Source organism: Aythya marila (assembly GCF_965140915.1).
Source record: "Aythya marila genome assembly, chromosome: Z".
In the NCBI taxonomy this organism is placed as follows: Eukaryota; Metazoa; Chordata; class Aves; order Anseriformes; family Anatidae; genus Aythya; species Aythya marila.
The window spans coordinates 22,565,855-22,582,127 of record NC_139080.1 but is presented as its reverse complement, the minus strand read 5'-3'; the positions used below and the strand labels follow the sequence as shown (position 1 = coordinate 22,582,127).

Genomic DNA, 16,273 nt, shown 5'->3' with positions numbered 1-16,273 from the left:
ATAAAAAAAACTTGTTATAAGTGATAAGTTATAACGTATAACTGACCAAATGACAGTAGTTGTTTTTCCACAGAATTCTCTAGTATTAATTACATTGTTTACACTTGCAAAAAAAACCCCACTTTTTGTATGATAGCTATGTATACAAAAGAATATGGTAAAACTGCAAGCTATTCACTTTTTTGTTGTTGTTGTTATGTTTATTTTCTTTAATTTAAAAATAGGAGGTGGAATTATCAGATAGTTTGAGGCTTTTGATCCCTCCAGATTTTTAAGGGAAATCTGACGTTCCGGTTTGATCAGCAGCAGTTCAGTTTTAGCAGATTTATGTATTGGAACTAAGTTGACTAACTTACTTAAAAGACTATTTTTTTGAATGGCCTTTTGACGGTTATGTGCCCAATCATACATATCTTCTGTTTGAATAAGTTGCGTCACATCAAGAGTAAAAAGTAAAGAAGATAAAATTTTCATAAACCCATTAGGTTTTTATCATTGAGCAAGGGTATGTGCAACAAAGAGTCCTTACTTGAATAGCTTATTGTCATGGAATCATAGAATGGGTTGGGTTGGAAGGAACCTTAAGGAACATTTAATTCCAACCCTGCTGCCGTGGTCTTTGATGATTGCTGAAAGCCCCATCCAGCCTGGCCATGAACACTTCCAGGATGGCGCATTCACAGCTTCTCTGGGCAACCTGTTCCAGTGCCTCACCACCCTCATGGTAAAGTATTTATTCCTAATATCCAATCTACATGTAAATCTACCCTCTTTACTTTAAATCCATTCCCTCTTGCCCTACCAGTCCCCTCCCTGACAAGGAGTCCCTTCTCAGCTTTCCTGCAGGCCCCCTTTAAGTACTGGAAGGCTACTGTAAGGTCTACCTGAAGCCAGGCTGAACAACCCCACCTCCCACAGCCTGTACTCATAGGAGGGGTGCTCCAACCTCTTTATCTTTTTTGTAGCCATGCTCAGGGCTCATTCTAAAAACTCCATGTCTTTCTTGTGCTGGGGGCCTCAGAGCCAAATAAAAATAAAGTAAAAAGCATATGTCAAAAAGTATGATTTGGTTTAAAACAGATGAAAAATAAAACCTTCTTTTCTGTGATAACATATTTGGAAGTGTTCCTTAAAAATGAACTAATAATTTGTAGTTGTTGGCTGTGTTTCCTCTTGGAACCATTTCTTAGTCTTTATTTTGTTTTCTGACAGTCTTCTTATTTTTTTTTTTCTCTCCCAAGCAGGTTAATCGGCAAATTTTGTAGTATTATGTATGTAAAGCGAATGTTCATCTGTCTGGAAATTGAGCTTTATGTTCAGTCATTCCCATTTGTCCATTTCATCTAGCATGAATTTTCTTGTATTTGTATATATTTGTGTTTATATTCCAGTCATCTTGGTAGGTTTTTCCTCAACAATTTCCCACAATTCTATTCTTTGTCCCCTAAACTCATTAAGAAATATTCCTTTAAAAGCCTGTTATTTCTTTCTCTTTCTATCACAAGTATTACTCAGGCATGTTGGGTAGGTAGCTTTCAGGTTATTTTATAGTAGGCTTATGTATTTATAAGTAGTTTGTATGTATTTGATGATTTTTTGGACAGTTTGTATTTCTAATAAGAGTTTCCATGCTTCATTCACCATACTTAGAGAAAAAACATTTTATGAGTTTCTATTGATTAGTTAAATTCTTGAAGGTATGTCCATCACATCCTAGTTCGCAATGCTAAGATATGCTTCCAATCCTATATAGATATATCTATCTCAGTGCTAATTCAATTTAGGTAGTTCTAGTAGTTTAGGTAATTCTGGACATTACTAGAAAGATACATCTAATAAAAACAGACTTTCCTTTAGTGGGCAATTTCATACAATCTGTTTGGTGAACAGGCCAATATTATCCTTGAATATGTAAATACAGATTATCAAGTAAGAATTTTCAGTTTACCTTTGTATCTACTACTGTTAATACGATTATTAGAAGAACTCTTTGAACTGTAATTCACATACATCAAAAAGTTTAAAAAGTTCTAAATCTCAAATAAAGGTGGCAGAAAGGCTACATTTTAGTGGCTGTTGTGTCAACGATGAAAGGTGGATTTGTTAATCTGACTGAAGAAAAAAAAAAAAAAAAAAAGATAGCAGCATGTAAGAAATGCCTACTGGGACAAAGGGATTCAACCCTGCTGATAAGATCCCCTAGATGGACACAGTAAGATCCTGTAGATGGACAGTGAAATGAAATTATCTTGTTAGATTTAAGAGGAATTAATTGATAAAAACATTGAAAAATGTTTTTAGCACACTATTTCTAGCACACTAACACTACCTATCCTTATGTTTGATTGATGTCATGACAGGAGGCTATTACCCCTCCAAATCTTAACCATCCTGTTGAACTGCTACACATTCCTTCTGGCTGATTTTTCAGTCAGTCATTAGTGACAGCTGTACATCTACCATTTCTTTCCCATCTGTTGAATGTGGCTCTTCACCAGCCCTGCAAGTATGCCCCACAGTCCTAATCCTTTTCTACATCAGCCTCATGAAATGACTTCTGATCCACTCAGGGTATTAATGGACTTGTAATCAACAATCTCACCTCTTAACGGCGTTCTATGTTTCATTTGCCCAGCTTGGTCACATTTCTGGGATGTTATGCCTTTATCAGGAGGCATATGATTTTCTTTTCCAGCTCTGGCAAAGTATTTACTTTTTAGTCTCAAAATGAACAGGCTGTAATTGTATGCTAGTTTTGTGTGTCTGTGTGTGCGTACCTTGTTTTTGTTTTATTTTTTTTCTCTACAACTTACACATCTGTATTTTTAAACTCACTTTTTTTTTTTTTTTTTTTGTTGTTGTTGTGGCTCTCTTACATGTTGTCAGTGAATTAAAAATAAAATATATTCATATCCTGTAAACTGCATTTTTGTATAACTGTTTTTTTGTGTGTGTGTGTGTATGTTTTTAATGGTTGGTTGAGGTCATTGTTGGCTTGAGAGTTTGCCGTTTGATTGTCTGTGGTTCCTTAAATATTTACTGAGGTCCTTGTGACAGCTATGACCCATCTTCACCTTTGTATTTTGTATGAAATAGCACCTAGGCCTCTCTAATCTCTTCAACAGGCTTGTGAGTATGGATCAAACTGTATCAGACCTTTCACTCAAGGGGCAGCTCAATACGTGTTTCTTTACCATCAGCGTCAACAGGAATTTTAACAGGTCTGTCTGAGACTGGACTAAGATTTAGTACATCCAAGATGCACTTGTCTTTCCATTGAGGCTTGTATCCTCTACACTATTTCTCCAGTTTCTTTGCTTTGGTATCTTTTTTAAGTGCAGTGGGACAGAATATGATATTTCACATTGTTCTTGCTTAGCCTTGGAAGTAATTTTTCCTGGACTTAATTTGACTGTTAAACTTGCTGCTTATACTTCCTCTATCTGTTGTCAGAAATCATGTGGCAAGCTTCATCTGTTCATGGTACTCTCCCTTTATCGGAACACTTGTGTGACAGTTCTCTGAATTCATTCTCTTCTGTAATTCAGGTGGTTCCTGACAGCAGCAGGCAAGTGTTGAAAGCTCTTGTGCTGCTTCACCTGTTGTGACAAAACTGAAACATGCAGCTCTTCTGTAGTGTAAACATACATTTATAATCATCATTTCAGTAAAATGATACTCAGATACTTTACAAACTATTTTTGATAATTAATATAAGTCATCCCTCTTAAAATGTGTATGTGGGATCTTTACTGGGGTCTGTATTAATGCCCGTGCTGTTTACTATGTATTAGATAGTGGGATTAAGTGCACGCTCAGCAGGTTTGTGGATGACACTGAACTGAGTGGCGCAGTTGATGCAGTAGAGGGAAGGTGTGCCTTCCAGAGGGAACTGTACAGGCTTGAGAAGTGTGCGCACATAAAGCACATGAAGTTCAACAGAGCTAAGTGCACGGTACTGCACTTGGTTTGGGACAATCCCAAACATCAGCACAGACTGGGAAATAAATGGATTGAGAGTAGCCCTGAGGAGAAGGTCTTGGGGTTGTTGGTTGATGAAAAATTGAACATAAACCAGCAGTGCACACTTGCAATCTAGAAAGCTGACTGTATTCTGGGCTGCATCAAAAGAAACATGGCCAGCAGGTGGATGGAGGTGATTCTCCCTCTGTACTCTGCTCTCCTGAGACCTTACGTGCACTACAGCCTTCAGCTCTGGGACCCCAGGATAAGAAGGACATGGAGCTGTTGGAGCGAGCCCAGAAGAGGGTCAGAAAAATGATCAGAGGGCTGGAGCACTGCTCCTTTGAAGAAAGAATAAGAGAGTTGGGGTGTTTAGCCAGGAGAAGGCACTTGAGACACCTTCTTGCAGCATTACAGTACTTGCAGGGAACTTCAGGATGGAGAGAGACTTCTTACAAGAGCATGTAATCATAGGACAAGGGATAATGGTTTTAAACTGAAATAAGGTAGATTTAGACTAGATAGAGGGAAGAAATTCTTTACTATGAGAGCAGTAAGACACTAGAATAAATTTGTGAAAGACGTGGATGCTTCTTCCCTGGAGCGTTTGAGGTCAGGTTGGGTGGGGCTTTGGGGAAGCTGATTTAAGTGAAAAATATTCCTGCCTACCTTTCTTCAAAAAAGAAAGTTAACACAATACTTTCTGAGTTTTGATATGCCTTGTCCCCACCTATGTTAGGATTTTACCCCTAGTCTCTTTCAGATACCGTTCTTCAGTGAGAAGAACGGACATGCTCAAGAGTTGTGGACATGCTCACCTTTCCATATCTTGCATAGAACAGGACGAAAAAAGGAGCAAGGGTTTTCCTTTGGTAGATAATAAAATGGAAAGCTTCCCAGTGTCACATGACAAGTCTGAGAACTCCCACAATGTAAATGTACATAGGGACTGCATGTTTCACAGGTGGAGTTTCTAGCAGAAAAAACCCTCTCTACATAATATTTCCTTCTGCTGAGATTTGAAAGCTAGTAGTGTGAACAGGAGTCAGCTAGGCTGATGGTTCTTTTGCCTTTAAATTCCGTGAAAACAGAAAAAATTCTGAGAATTTTGTGTGAAAAACACACAAAACATCTTTTAGGTCTTCATGATTAAACAGGTTCCATGAAAAGTCAAAATAAAGTTATAAGAAGTGGTGTCAAAACGATAAAAGACAAATTAGGCTGATTTGGTTAAATCATAAAGAGAAGCATAGGATGGAATTGTGCAGTTCAGTACATAAAAATAAAACAAGTTAAGAAAAAAAACATGAGCAGGGGCCATCGAAATGAAAGGGAAATAGGGAAAAAATGGAACTTGAAGACAATGCTGTAGGTAGAGCAAGTCATGAGATGTTTTTCCTGTTAAACTGTTTTCCTTCTAAACTAAAGAAGAGAGTGTATGAACATTGCTTACAGGAATTTGTGTATCAAATTTAAATATTTGAATAAATACTCAAATGTTTAATGAAACCACAATTAGAATACTATTATTATATGGGATTGATCTTGCAAAAAGAGTTTATTGGAAAATAAACGATCTTCCTTAATTTTATTTATTTAATTTTGGGACTAAAGAGAATGGCTTCAAGTTGTGCCAGGGGAGGTTTAGGTTGGAAATGAGTACATTAAAAATCTGGCATTTCTTCTCAGAAAGAGCAGTCAGGCATTGGAACGGGTTGCCCAGGCAGGTGGTGGAGTCACCGTCCCTGGGGGTGTTTAAGGAGAGGTTGGACGTGGTCCTTAGGGACATGGTTTAGTGGGGTGAACTTGGTGGTAGGGGGATGGTTGAACCAGATGATCTTGAAGGTCTTTTCCAACCTTAATGACTCTACGATATTATGATTCCTATGAATGCTAGCCTGTGTATAATGAAGAATACTCCCTATGCAGCACAGCCAGGATACTATGGTAATTGTTTTTCAAAAGTGTAAGAGTAAGAAAGGATTTAATTCATATCATTTTCTCAAATCACAGTTCCTTTTGAAACTAGCTGAATGAATGCCTTCAGATTCATAGCAATATGGGAGTAAGCAGATTGAGGCAATACGACTAAGTTTTCAGCTCTACTGAAATCAGTGACAGCATTTTATTTGAATTTAGTGGAACTGGCTTGCTTCTTAAACATACATTTTATCTAAGGATGTATGACATTTTTTTATTATTATTATTCAGTATTAAAAAAAATAATCAGAAGAATGTTTCATTTGTATTCGTATGTTGATTATGTTCTTGTGTTGATTTCTAAATTCAGAATTCAGACTTAAAAGAATTCAGAAACTCTGGGTTTTCTTGTTAAATAAGTCTGATCCCTGTCTACTCTGAGGAACCATTCTGCATGAACTTCAGTGGGATTAGATTCAGGCTTTGTCCTAAATCAATGCGTAATAAATTTGTTTCTTTAAAGATGGCAAAGGCAGACCATATTCAGTAAAAATCTTTTGGTCTTCAACTACATCATTGTTCTGTTTTGTGACACATAAAACCTAGTTAATTATTGAGAAACAGCATATGGGAAATCAGTGAGAGCTTTAAGTGCATATAGGATTATATAGTCTGAGATGCTTTGGTGAGATCAATGCATATAGAAATTTGAGTTCAAAATTAAAGCTTAATCCAGCAAACCGCTCCATGTTTAGCACCTTTAAAAATACCAGGGATTCCATTTGGTCACAGCAGTCTACATGCACAGAGAATTCACTGGATTTGTTCCAAATTTTCAGCTTTGTTATTTTGTTGATGGATTTGGCTTACAGACAGACCTTAACTTTATTAACTCTGAAAGGTGTTTATCTCATGATCTGGTTCCTATGCGATAACCTTTTTGAAAACAATCCTTATATGTTGCTTTTAACAGAAATGTCTGGTGGCTTGGAATTAGTAAATATTTGGATAAAAATTTAAAGCATAAAGATTGTATCTTTCATTTTTGTTTTTGCTCACTATCCAAAATAATGGTATTATTCAGAAACACATTGCAAAGAAATCAGTATGAATCCTTGAACATCAAAGACATAATGAGAGTATTCTCGTATCACTAGCCATATAATAGGATTACATATTCAAAATATGGAGTTGTCATTAATGAATTATGACTGCCACGTGACCACTGCTGTTACGAATAGCTGTTATACCACAGAAAACATTTTAATTCAATTTTCAGCTTCAGATACTTGCATGTCAACTGCACAAAAACTTGAGATCCCATATTTGAATCATTATACCTAAAATTATGAAAATTCTTTTTTAAATGCATTTTTTAGCTTTCAATAAAAATCTATTTTTTTATTTTAGTTTATTTTTCTTTCAGTTCATTTTAGTTCAGGACATGTATAATCATTGGAAGATAGAGATGGGAATTATAAGACAAGCTCATATTTTGATATTTTTTGTTGTAATACTCCAAGGCTAAGGTTTTAATTATAATCAGTATTTAAATATTAGGAGTTACAATTAATATTGGTTAGTTTTTAAGTGTGAGGCTGAGAATTGCAGTATGGTCAAAAAGTAAAATTAAGTGTTTTGAAGCAGTGTAGTCTACAGACATGCTGCTGTAACTTCTTAACAGCACGGTAGACTGCTTTATGGAGCTGGTGATTACAAAGATCCACTTTAACCATTTTTTTCTTACTGGCAGGTGTCCCACTGGCCTGAGGCCAGCGGCTGTGAGTGTACTACAGCTTGTGGTTTACACCAGAGTGTAGAAAATGGCGACACCAGCTGGCTGCACATAATTAAGCTGATTGCCATCTGACAACTTGCACTATGATACAGATATGTGATAAATATACAGAATATTTTACAAATTTGATCCTCTGACATATTTTATGTGCTTTTCTTCTCCTTAACAGATATGATATCTGCACTTATAAAAACAAGCCTTGTGGAACACTGGGTAAGATTATAAAGAGAAATTTCAGCTTCTATTTGCTGTTTGTTTCCTTGCTTTATACTCAGCTACTGATTTATCAGCTCATTAGATCTTTTTAAGTATATGCTTTCAAAATTTTGCAGTTTTATAAACATGCACAGTAAAAGGTAACCTACATGGATTTATGCTTTGATAGATTACAGTAATTTTAGATTAAGCGAGCTACTACTGGAGATTTCATCTCTGACAGCTGTAATGCTGATAAATCCTAGCAGATTACTCAGATTTACCAAGCAACAATTACTGGAGAGGACTATTTTTGTTTAACCTGTCTCCATGAGCTATTATAAAAAACAAATAGAAGACCTCAGGAAGGTTTAAAAAAAACACACACACACACAGAGAAACCAGAAAAGAAACAGGCTTTGAGGTTTTACACTGTTGCTGTGTTTTACACAGGGAGTACAGCCTCAGACTTTTCCTTCCACAGACTTGGAAAAAAATAACACAGTAATATAAATTATAGCAATATTGAAACTCCTTAAAACAGTGCTTTGACAATAGAGAAAAACACAATGCAATCCTAGATGCAGGATTGTTCTCTTTATACTTAAATTTGTTGGCAGAAATTACTTACTGTATCATAGTTGTTACCTGTAGTAGTGCTTTAGTATATGAAAACATTTAATATATGAAACGTTATTGAAAGACTAATATGGTATTTTTATATTTTTTTCAAATGTACTCTGAAGTAATTAAATATATAATTCTAGTTCAGCGAGTTAATATTTTTAAGGTTGTTAATATTTTTTTCATAATGAGAGCTCATAACTGTATTTTCTTTGTCTTCCCCTGTACTACTGTATGCTTGATAGCCTTAACTCATGTTGATTTTTTTACAAGTACCACTCAAGTCAGCACGACACTTTTGGCAAAGGGAAGTAGTTTACATGAGGAGAAAGGTATCAGAATTTTTTTGCCTGTTCTAAATATAAACAATATTCACAGCATGTTTTAGTAAAAGGCAAAATGTAATGATAAATTTCTAAATGTAATTGGATTACTTTGACATCTGTGTGGAGGAGTCAAAACTGAAGAGACTGTTTATATTGATGTCAGAGTTGTCATTACAAGTGTTAAGAGAGTTTGAAAGGGATTACATTCACCCACAAGCTATCTGATATTTATATGTGATATTTTTAACACACATCATTCATGTACTAGTCCTCACTGTATCAGACTTTAGGATAAAGGCAGATTCTGCTTCACTTGAATCCAGTGTAACAGACGGGATAGACTTTGGCTTTTTTTTTTCTTTAAACCAAAAGGCTTGAGTAAATGAAAATAAAAACCACATATGATATCAGAGTATTGTTATCAGACTGTTGGCAGTAAAACCACAACAATGTACTTGCATTATTGGCATTGAATTCAAAAAGAGGCCAGCCCCCACGGTCCTCTTCTGCAAGGCATTTAGTATGCTTAAGTCCCACTGACCTCCAGTAGCTGAAGTTAAGCATATATTTAAGGGGTCTGTGAACAACAGTCTCACATCTCAAAAGATCAGAAGAAATCTGAATCATTGGTGTTCCAGGAAGAAACAGAATTAATGGATTTACTGTGGGATAGATACCTCTTTCCTGTTCCTAGGGAGTCTTACGTAGAACTGCATGGAAGAGATGCAGTTCTTCAGATGTCTTTGGAGCAGCTGTATGGCTGCAGTGAAACACAACTCCTTTTTTCTTTGATCTGAGATGTAGTCTGGGTTCTTGACTTGACCTCTGTCACTTTCTGCAGACATGGTATTTAATTATATATCATTAGTCTGGTCCTGTAAGTCACTTAGCAAGCACTCAGTTAAGAGATCTGAAGATAGAGATGACTTTACCACCCAGATATGGTGAACTTCTCAAGGAAACAGGTTAGCTGTTACACAAGCATCACCACGTTGTCCTCAGAATGTCCTGCTCAATTGGAATGGCATAGTTTAGACAGGTGAACTGTAATTGTATTTTTTTTACAGGTTTCACGCAGCAAACAATGTACAAATTTTTCTCTGTGTCTAGTCCTTCTTATTCTGATGCTTCATCCTGTCCTCAGTGGTCATTGTCTACTGTAGTGATTTGATTTTGATGTTTTGATGGAAATTCAATGAGCAGACATTGTTGCCTTTTGCCCATGTTGGTTTGGTTCTCAGAGTAGTTTTGGTGTGTGCAGGTTAGATTAGTTTTGGACAAAACCAAGTCAAAACACATATTTCTTAAATGCTCCATATGTGCCTAAGGGAAATGTTAGGGTCTAAGTCACTGCTTGAACTGTATTCTTGATATGCACTGATACTTTTTTTTTTCCTGTAGAAAGCTCTGAACCACTTGTAGGGAGGAAGTTTCACCTATGGGAGTAAACTAGTCCAAAGTAGAGTCCAACCCACATACAAAGATAACATTAGGAGCCTAATGTCAGTGTTTTACTCTACTGACCAGCTCCTTCTGCTCCAAATTAATTGCTCGTGGAAGCAGGAAGCACTTATCTTATTACTGATGTAATAAGATGTCATCTTATTACTTGCTTGCTGATAGTTCAAACAGAATAGTTTGAAGTGCCTGCTCATTCATAAAAGAGTATAATTCTGTTTCCCCACAACCGCATTTTCCCAGCTATTGTTCTGTTACAGCGTAAACTGTGCAGGTAACTTCCTTAAAGAAAGCATTACTGCTGCTTTCACATAAGAAACCTTAGGGAATACACTAAATAAATGTGATGCTTAGAGATTTTGCTGCTTTAGTAGCAGCAAATTAATGTCTGCAATATGTTGTGTGATATTCTGTTGCTAAAGAATGTGCAGGATACTGAAGAGCCATATTCTGGAAATGCCAGTGGCTTGCTTTCTCTAAAGGAAGTTTTTTAAAGCACTTATAATGCAATAAGGTTTTAATTCCAGAAGATAATAGGTGATAAATGGAAAAGACTTCCATGGTTAAACGAGTGCTTGTTATTAACTTATCTCCTCTCTCTTCATTGATGCATTCGATTTTGTTTTTATAATATTTTTTTTTTAAGTACCATGTGGGGCTTTTCATAGCTAAAAAAGTTGCTTGTATGTTTTTATGAACCCACTAAACTTAAACAGATTTCTTTAGAAAAATAATGTGGATACATTTTGCTTTCTTCAGGCTCAAGAATGTTAAAATAGAAATGCTTTCTTGAATTCCCTCTCCTGGCTCAAGTTACTAGGTGGTCCCAAGTTACCAGAAGTAAAATTTATAAATCTAACCCCTAGTCTAGACATTTTCCAGCACTGACTGCAGTTCAAAAAATATTAATGTCTAGCCGGCAAAGTGAAATTCCCCCCAGTGATTTTGCAAATGACTAGAAAGTTAACCTTTTGCCAACTGCTCCTTCTGTGCATAGAGGTTATTAAAAAGAATCCAGGCATTTATAACTAGGGCTTTTAAGACTGAAACACCTTGGCATGACCCTTTGTGTCTCCTTCTGTTTATTCAGGCTTGGCCTCTGTGGCTGGAATGTGTGAGCCTGAAAGGAGCTGCAGCATTAATGAAGACATTGGCCTAGGTTCAGCTTTTACCATTGCACATGAGATTGGTCACAAGTGAGTGAGTTTAAAAAAAGACTATGTTTTAATGTATCACCTTTTTAATATTAGTTTAATAATAGATATCATTATTTTTTCTGCATGGCTGTACCATCTCTGTTCTGGTGCTCCATGTTTCTTGTATATAATATTCATGAGTGGCAGTACATTTTATTTGGTATATATTACCAAGGGCTTTAACTTTAGAACTGAAGACTCATTGTTTACCCTTTGATTTCAGATTCCAGTTTAATCTGTGCTTTTGAGATTTGGCTCACACCCTCCTACTCTGTTTCATATTCTTAAATATTAGGCTTTGAAAAATTTCCCTCCCCCTCCCTCCACATTTCTTTATGAAACAAAAGCGGTTAAAAGTTTTTTTGTTTTTGTTTTTCATTATTTTATCTTAAATATAATTCAAAGTATTCTGACTAAAGCATTGCTTCTGTTGCCAGTATTCATATGCTTTCAGTCATCTTTCACTCAAGCAAGAATTATGTAAAATATTCATAACATCATCTGTATATTTTAAGCACTGGCATATTATTTTAAAGAGCATGATGATATGAGAGTGCAAAAATCTGAGTACAGATCAGTCTGGGAATATTTCAGGTCCTCCCTTGAAAGACAGTGCCATTAGTATGTTGTGATGACTTTAAAAAGACTAGGCACCTTCTTTTATCAAGAGGTTTCCTTTTTGTTTATGTGGGTTGACCAACACTGAGTTATGGATGATATGTTTTTCCAATCATTAGCTGATGCAACTGCTAAAAGTTCCAATGCAGACTGAAATGGAAGCTATCAATCTGCTGATCAAAAGCAGGAGTTGGAAGTAAACACTTATTTTCATCCCACCTATCATGCAAGATAATTACTTGGCAAGTACGATCTCATATTATGTGTGAAAAGAACACTTTAGTTACACTGAAGTAGATGAATTCAAAAATTCAAAAGCAATTGTATAAGATCTGAACAAAAATAATTTAAAACACGTGTAATTCTTGTAATCTTCATTTGCTTCCTTCTTTTCCTTTACTTGAATTGAAAAGGATAGTGTAAAGAAAAATATATTTCCAATGTTGCGGAAAAAGCTCCTTCAAATCACTTATACATCTGAAAATCTTATTAATAGTAATATGTAACCTTGTGGTGAATTTGAGCCACATGTTCAAAAAGAAAAAAAATCCCCATCTTCATTCTAATCTGTATGTCATGTCACTACATACTTTATGAAGGTTATTCCAGTGAAGCATAAAAATAATCTGAGTGTATGCAGCTATGTTATTATTCAAAACTGGCATGATTACAATACTTCGTTTAAAAAACTGAGGCTTTGATTAGAATCTCAGGAGAAACTACATCCATAGGATATATTCTCTGATCATAGGCTTTTTGTTAACCATCTGTGTTTACTACAATCGATGTCTCTTGGCTTCTTTTACATAAGGTCTTTTGAAATTCTGAAATCTCAGCTCTTTGAAGTTTTCAACTTGTCCTGTAGCTTGAATGACATGTCAAATGGTGTTTTGAAAATAATATAGAAATCATATTCACTTGATTTTATTTGATACACAGTGAATTAAGAAAATCATACTGGAAGTATGGAGTTAAAAACTGACCTTTTTATGGGCTAGATACCTTCTATAAAAACTGGGAAAAAATATGTGGGTAAAAGACCTTCAAGATTTATATGTTTTGTGCTATCCACACATCACGAGTGAATGGGAATTCACTCGTAATAAGACTGAATGCCTATGTGACTAAATCAAGGAAGTTATTACTTCCTTTTGTCTTCCTCTTCCCTTCAGTGGCTATTATTAAAGTATGTACTAGAAGGTACTTGCCTGTGTGTAAAATAATAATTTCAAGGAGTACTGTAAACTTTTCTTTCGCCATGACAAAATGATAGCTTTTCTCTTCAGACATACCTGGGAAATAGGAAATTGGCTTCATTGTTAAATGAAAGATAGAAGCACTTAAATGACAAGTCTACATTGAGTATATGATTCACAACAACAACAAAGAAAACACTTTATTAATTTAGAATATACTATGGAATGCTAAGTTAAAAAATGTTGAGCTGAGGAATAAAATTTCTCTTGTAATTAAGAGTCCGGTAGAGATAATACAGATAGATTTTCCGTGATTTCTCCAAAAGCGGCATTATAAGACTTCTCTGATGGAATTATGATTCTATTTACTAGTTTCTATTAGGTTAATAAATTTGGGAATTAAAGGAAGGCCTTCCAGAGAAGAGCTTATGGATACTAGTTGAAGAACAGTTGGACATGAGCTGGCAATGTACATTTGCAACCCAGAAATCCAGTTGTATCATGGACCACATCAAAAGATGCATGGCCAGCAAGTTGAAGTAGATGATTCTCCTGCTTTGGTGTAGTGCGACCCCACCTGAAATACTGCATCCAGCTTTGGGTCCCAGTAGAAGAAAGATAGGACCTGCTAGAGTGAGCCTAGAGAAGGGCTGCAAAAATTATCAGAGGGCAGGAACACCTCTCCTATGAAGAGAGTTGGGGTTGTTTAGAATGGAGAAGAGAAGGTTCTGGGGAGACCTTCTTGCAGCCTTTCAATACTTAACAGGGGCTTATAAGAAAGACGAAGAAAGAGTTTTTACCAGGATGTGTAGTGACAGGACAAGGAACAATGGTTTTAGACTGAAAGGGAGTAGATCTAGATTAAATGTATGGAAGACATTTTCCACTGTGAGAGTGGTGAGGCTCTGGCTCAGGCTGCCCAGAGCAGTTGTGGATGCCCCATCCCTGGAGGTGCTCAAGGCCAGGCTGGATGGGGCTCTGGGCAACCTGGTCTGGTGGGAGGGGTCCCTGCCCATGGCAGGGAGTTAGAACTGGGTGAACTTTAAGGTCCCTTCGAACCCAAACCATTCTGTGATTTTGTGAAATGATTTGCTGATCTGGTCTGACTTTCTGTATATCACGGTATAGTACATTTAACTGATTTGCCCTTGTATTGATCCCAGTAACTTGCATTTGGTCAAAGTTTTTTTATCCAGAAAAGCACTTAGTCTTGAAGACTTAGAGACAGAGAGTGTGAGTGTGATTATTGTGTCTTGTTGTACTTTCCGCTAAATATTTATAAGCAATTTTAAAGTATCTTTTTGGCTTCCTTACAATTTGTAGCTTTTATATGTGTATATCTTAGTTTTTGTGCAGATAAGCCGTGTGTGTAGTCAAGACTCAAACCCAGCTGTTTTTATTGTAGACATCCGTAACACTTTGATTAACTCTGTGTTGCATAAAGAATGGTGGTAGACTAAGTTTTATGGTTGTTTCTCTCTATGTATGGTTTTGAGAAAAGCCTTGTATTGATTTTAATACTTCTGTTAATCAGATAAAGCCTGAGTGGGCCACTCAGGCTTCATAATAGTGACTCTAAAAACTTGATTTATAATGCTTGACTTGCCACTAGATTATGTATTTCACACTGAAGAAATACTTAAGATTTCTGGTAAGCAAAAATCAAACCAGTCCAGATTTCCCTTCATGGCAGGAGTGACAACTGAGTGTGTGTAGCCTCTGCATTGTCAAACAGTTTGACTTTCTCTTTGCGAAGAAAAACACTTTGCAGGCTTGAATATGCTGTTATGGTCAGACAAGTGTAACATACAAGATCCAGTCCCATTTTCTGTTCCTACCAGCTGAGTTTGGTGCCTTTTCAGTCTGTACTTTTTTTTACTAGGTTACTTACTGAACTGCTGAATTTGCTTCATGCGTGCTGTACAGGATGCTGATTTAACAGATAAGGTTCCTTTGAATGGATGTCCGTAAAAGATAGATATAATGATATTCATTGTTGTAGTCCTACAGAGTTAGCTGAGCACTGGAAGCTAAATAACAAAGGTAAAAAGAACAAGAAAGATCAAAGAGGAAAAAACCATGAGATGTCAAAACGGGAGGATGGTGGACTGAGCTTAAAACAGAACTACCCATAAAATGCAAAGTAGGGAAAAGATTTGCCAAAGGTAGATCTCTGTTGAAGGTTTTATGAGCCAGGGAGCCAGAATGAAAGTCTGGTGTTTAGCAGTTGTATCTTGATAAAAATTAAAAAAAAAAAAAAAAAAAAAAAAAAGATTATAAGCTAACGAATTAAATCGGCTTCAAGATGGAGAAGATCGTATTTTCTAGGAGGATTTAGTTCTGAATTAGTTCATACAGCTAAAATATGCCTGCAATTGTAGCATTTTTTGAATTCTTTTTTAGTCCGTATGCAAAGTAGGAAAATAGCACAAATAACCCCAGCTGCCCATATTAGAAAGGTGGTCTTCAGTGCTGGAATAGAAATTTCTGATTTAGGACAAAGTCTTCCTAGAGGCATTTTCAGGGAAGCTTTGTCTTTTCCTCATTCACTGGTAATTGGTGAGCTTTGTGATTGATCAGTAAGACCTTGTCTGCTTTATAAGACATCAGTTTTAGAATAAGATATTTCCTGGAAGAAATGTGTGTATGCATTGTAAAAAACATCAAGAAAATATTGCAGTCTGAGGGGCACACATGCCAAACTTCAAAATACTTAAACGCAGCAAGGATAAACTGTAGTAACACCATCTCTCATAAGCTCTCCCATGAACAAAACAAGACATTTTACAAGGGCATATAGTAATAGAACAAGGGGGAATGACTTTAAACTAAAAGAGGGTAGATTTAGATTAGAAGTAAGGAAGAAATTATTTACTCAGATGGTGGCGAGGCCCTGGCACAGACTGCCCAGAGAAACTGTGGATGCCCCATCCCTGGAGGTGTTCAAGGCCAGGCTGGATGGGGCTTTGGGCAACCTGG

At 36.2% G+C, this 16,273-nt stretch overlaps 1 protein-coding gene across 1 annotated transcript in view; it reads left to right on the top strand.

The window, feature by feature from the left end:
• Positions 1–16,273, top strand: part of ADAMTS6 (ADAM metallopeptidase with thrombospondin type 1 motif 6) — a 154,813-nt gene that overhangs the window by 49,806 nt on the left and 88,734 nt on the right. Inside the window, exons 8-9 of the mRNA XM_082783231.1 lie at positions 7,851–7,894; positions 11,375–11,480. Of these exons, the coding sequence (XP_082639357.1) occupies positions 7,851–7,894; positions 11,375–11,480 (150 nt within the window). The remainder of the gene's footprint in view (positions 1–7,850; positions 7,895–11,374; positions 11,481–16,273) is intronic.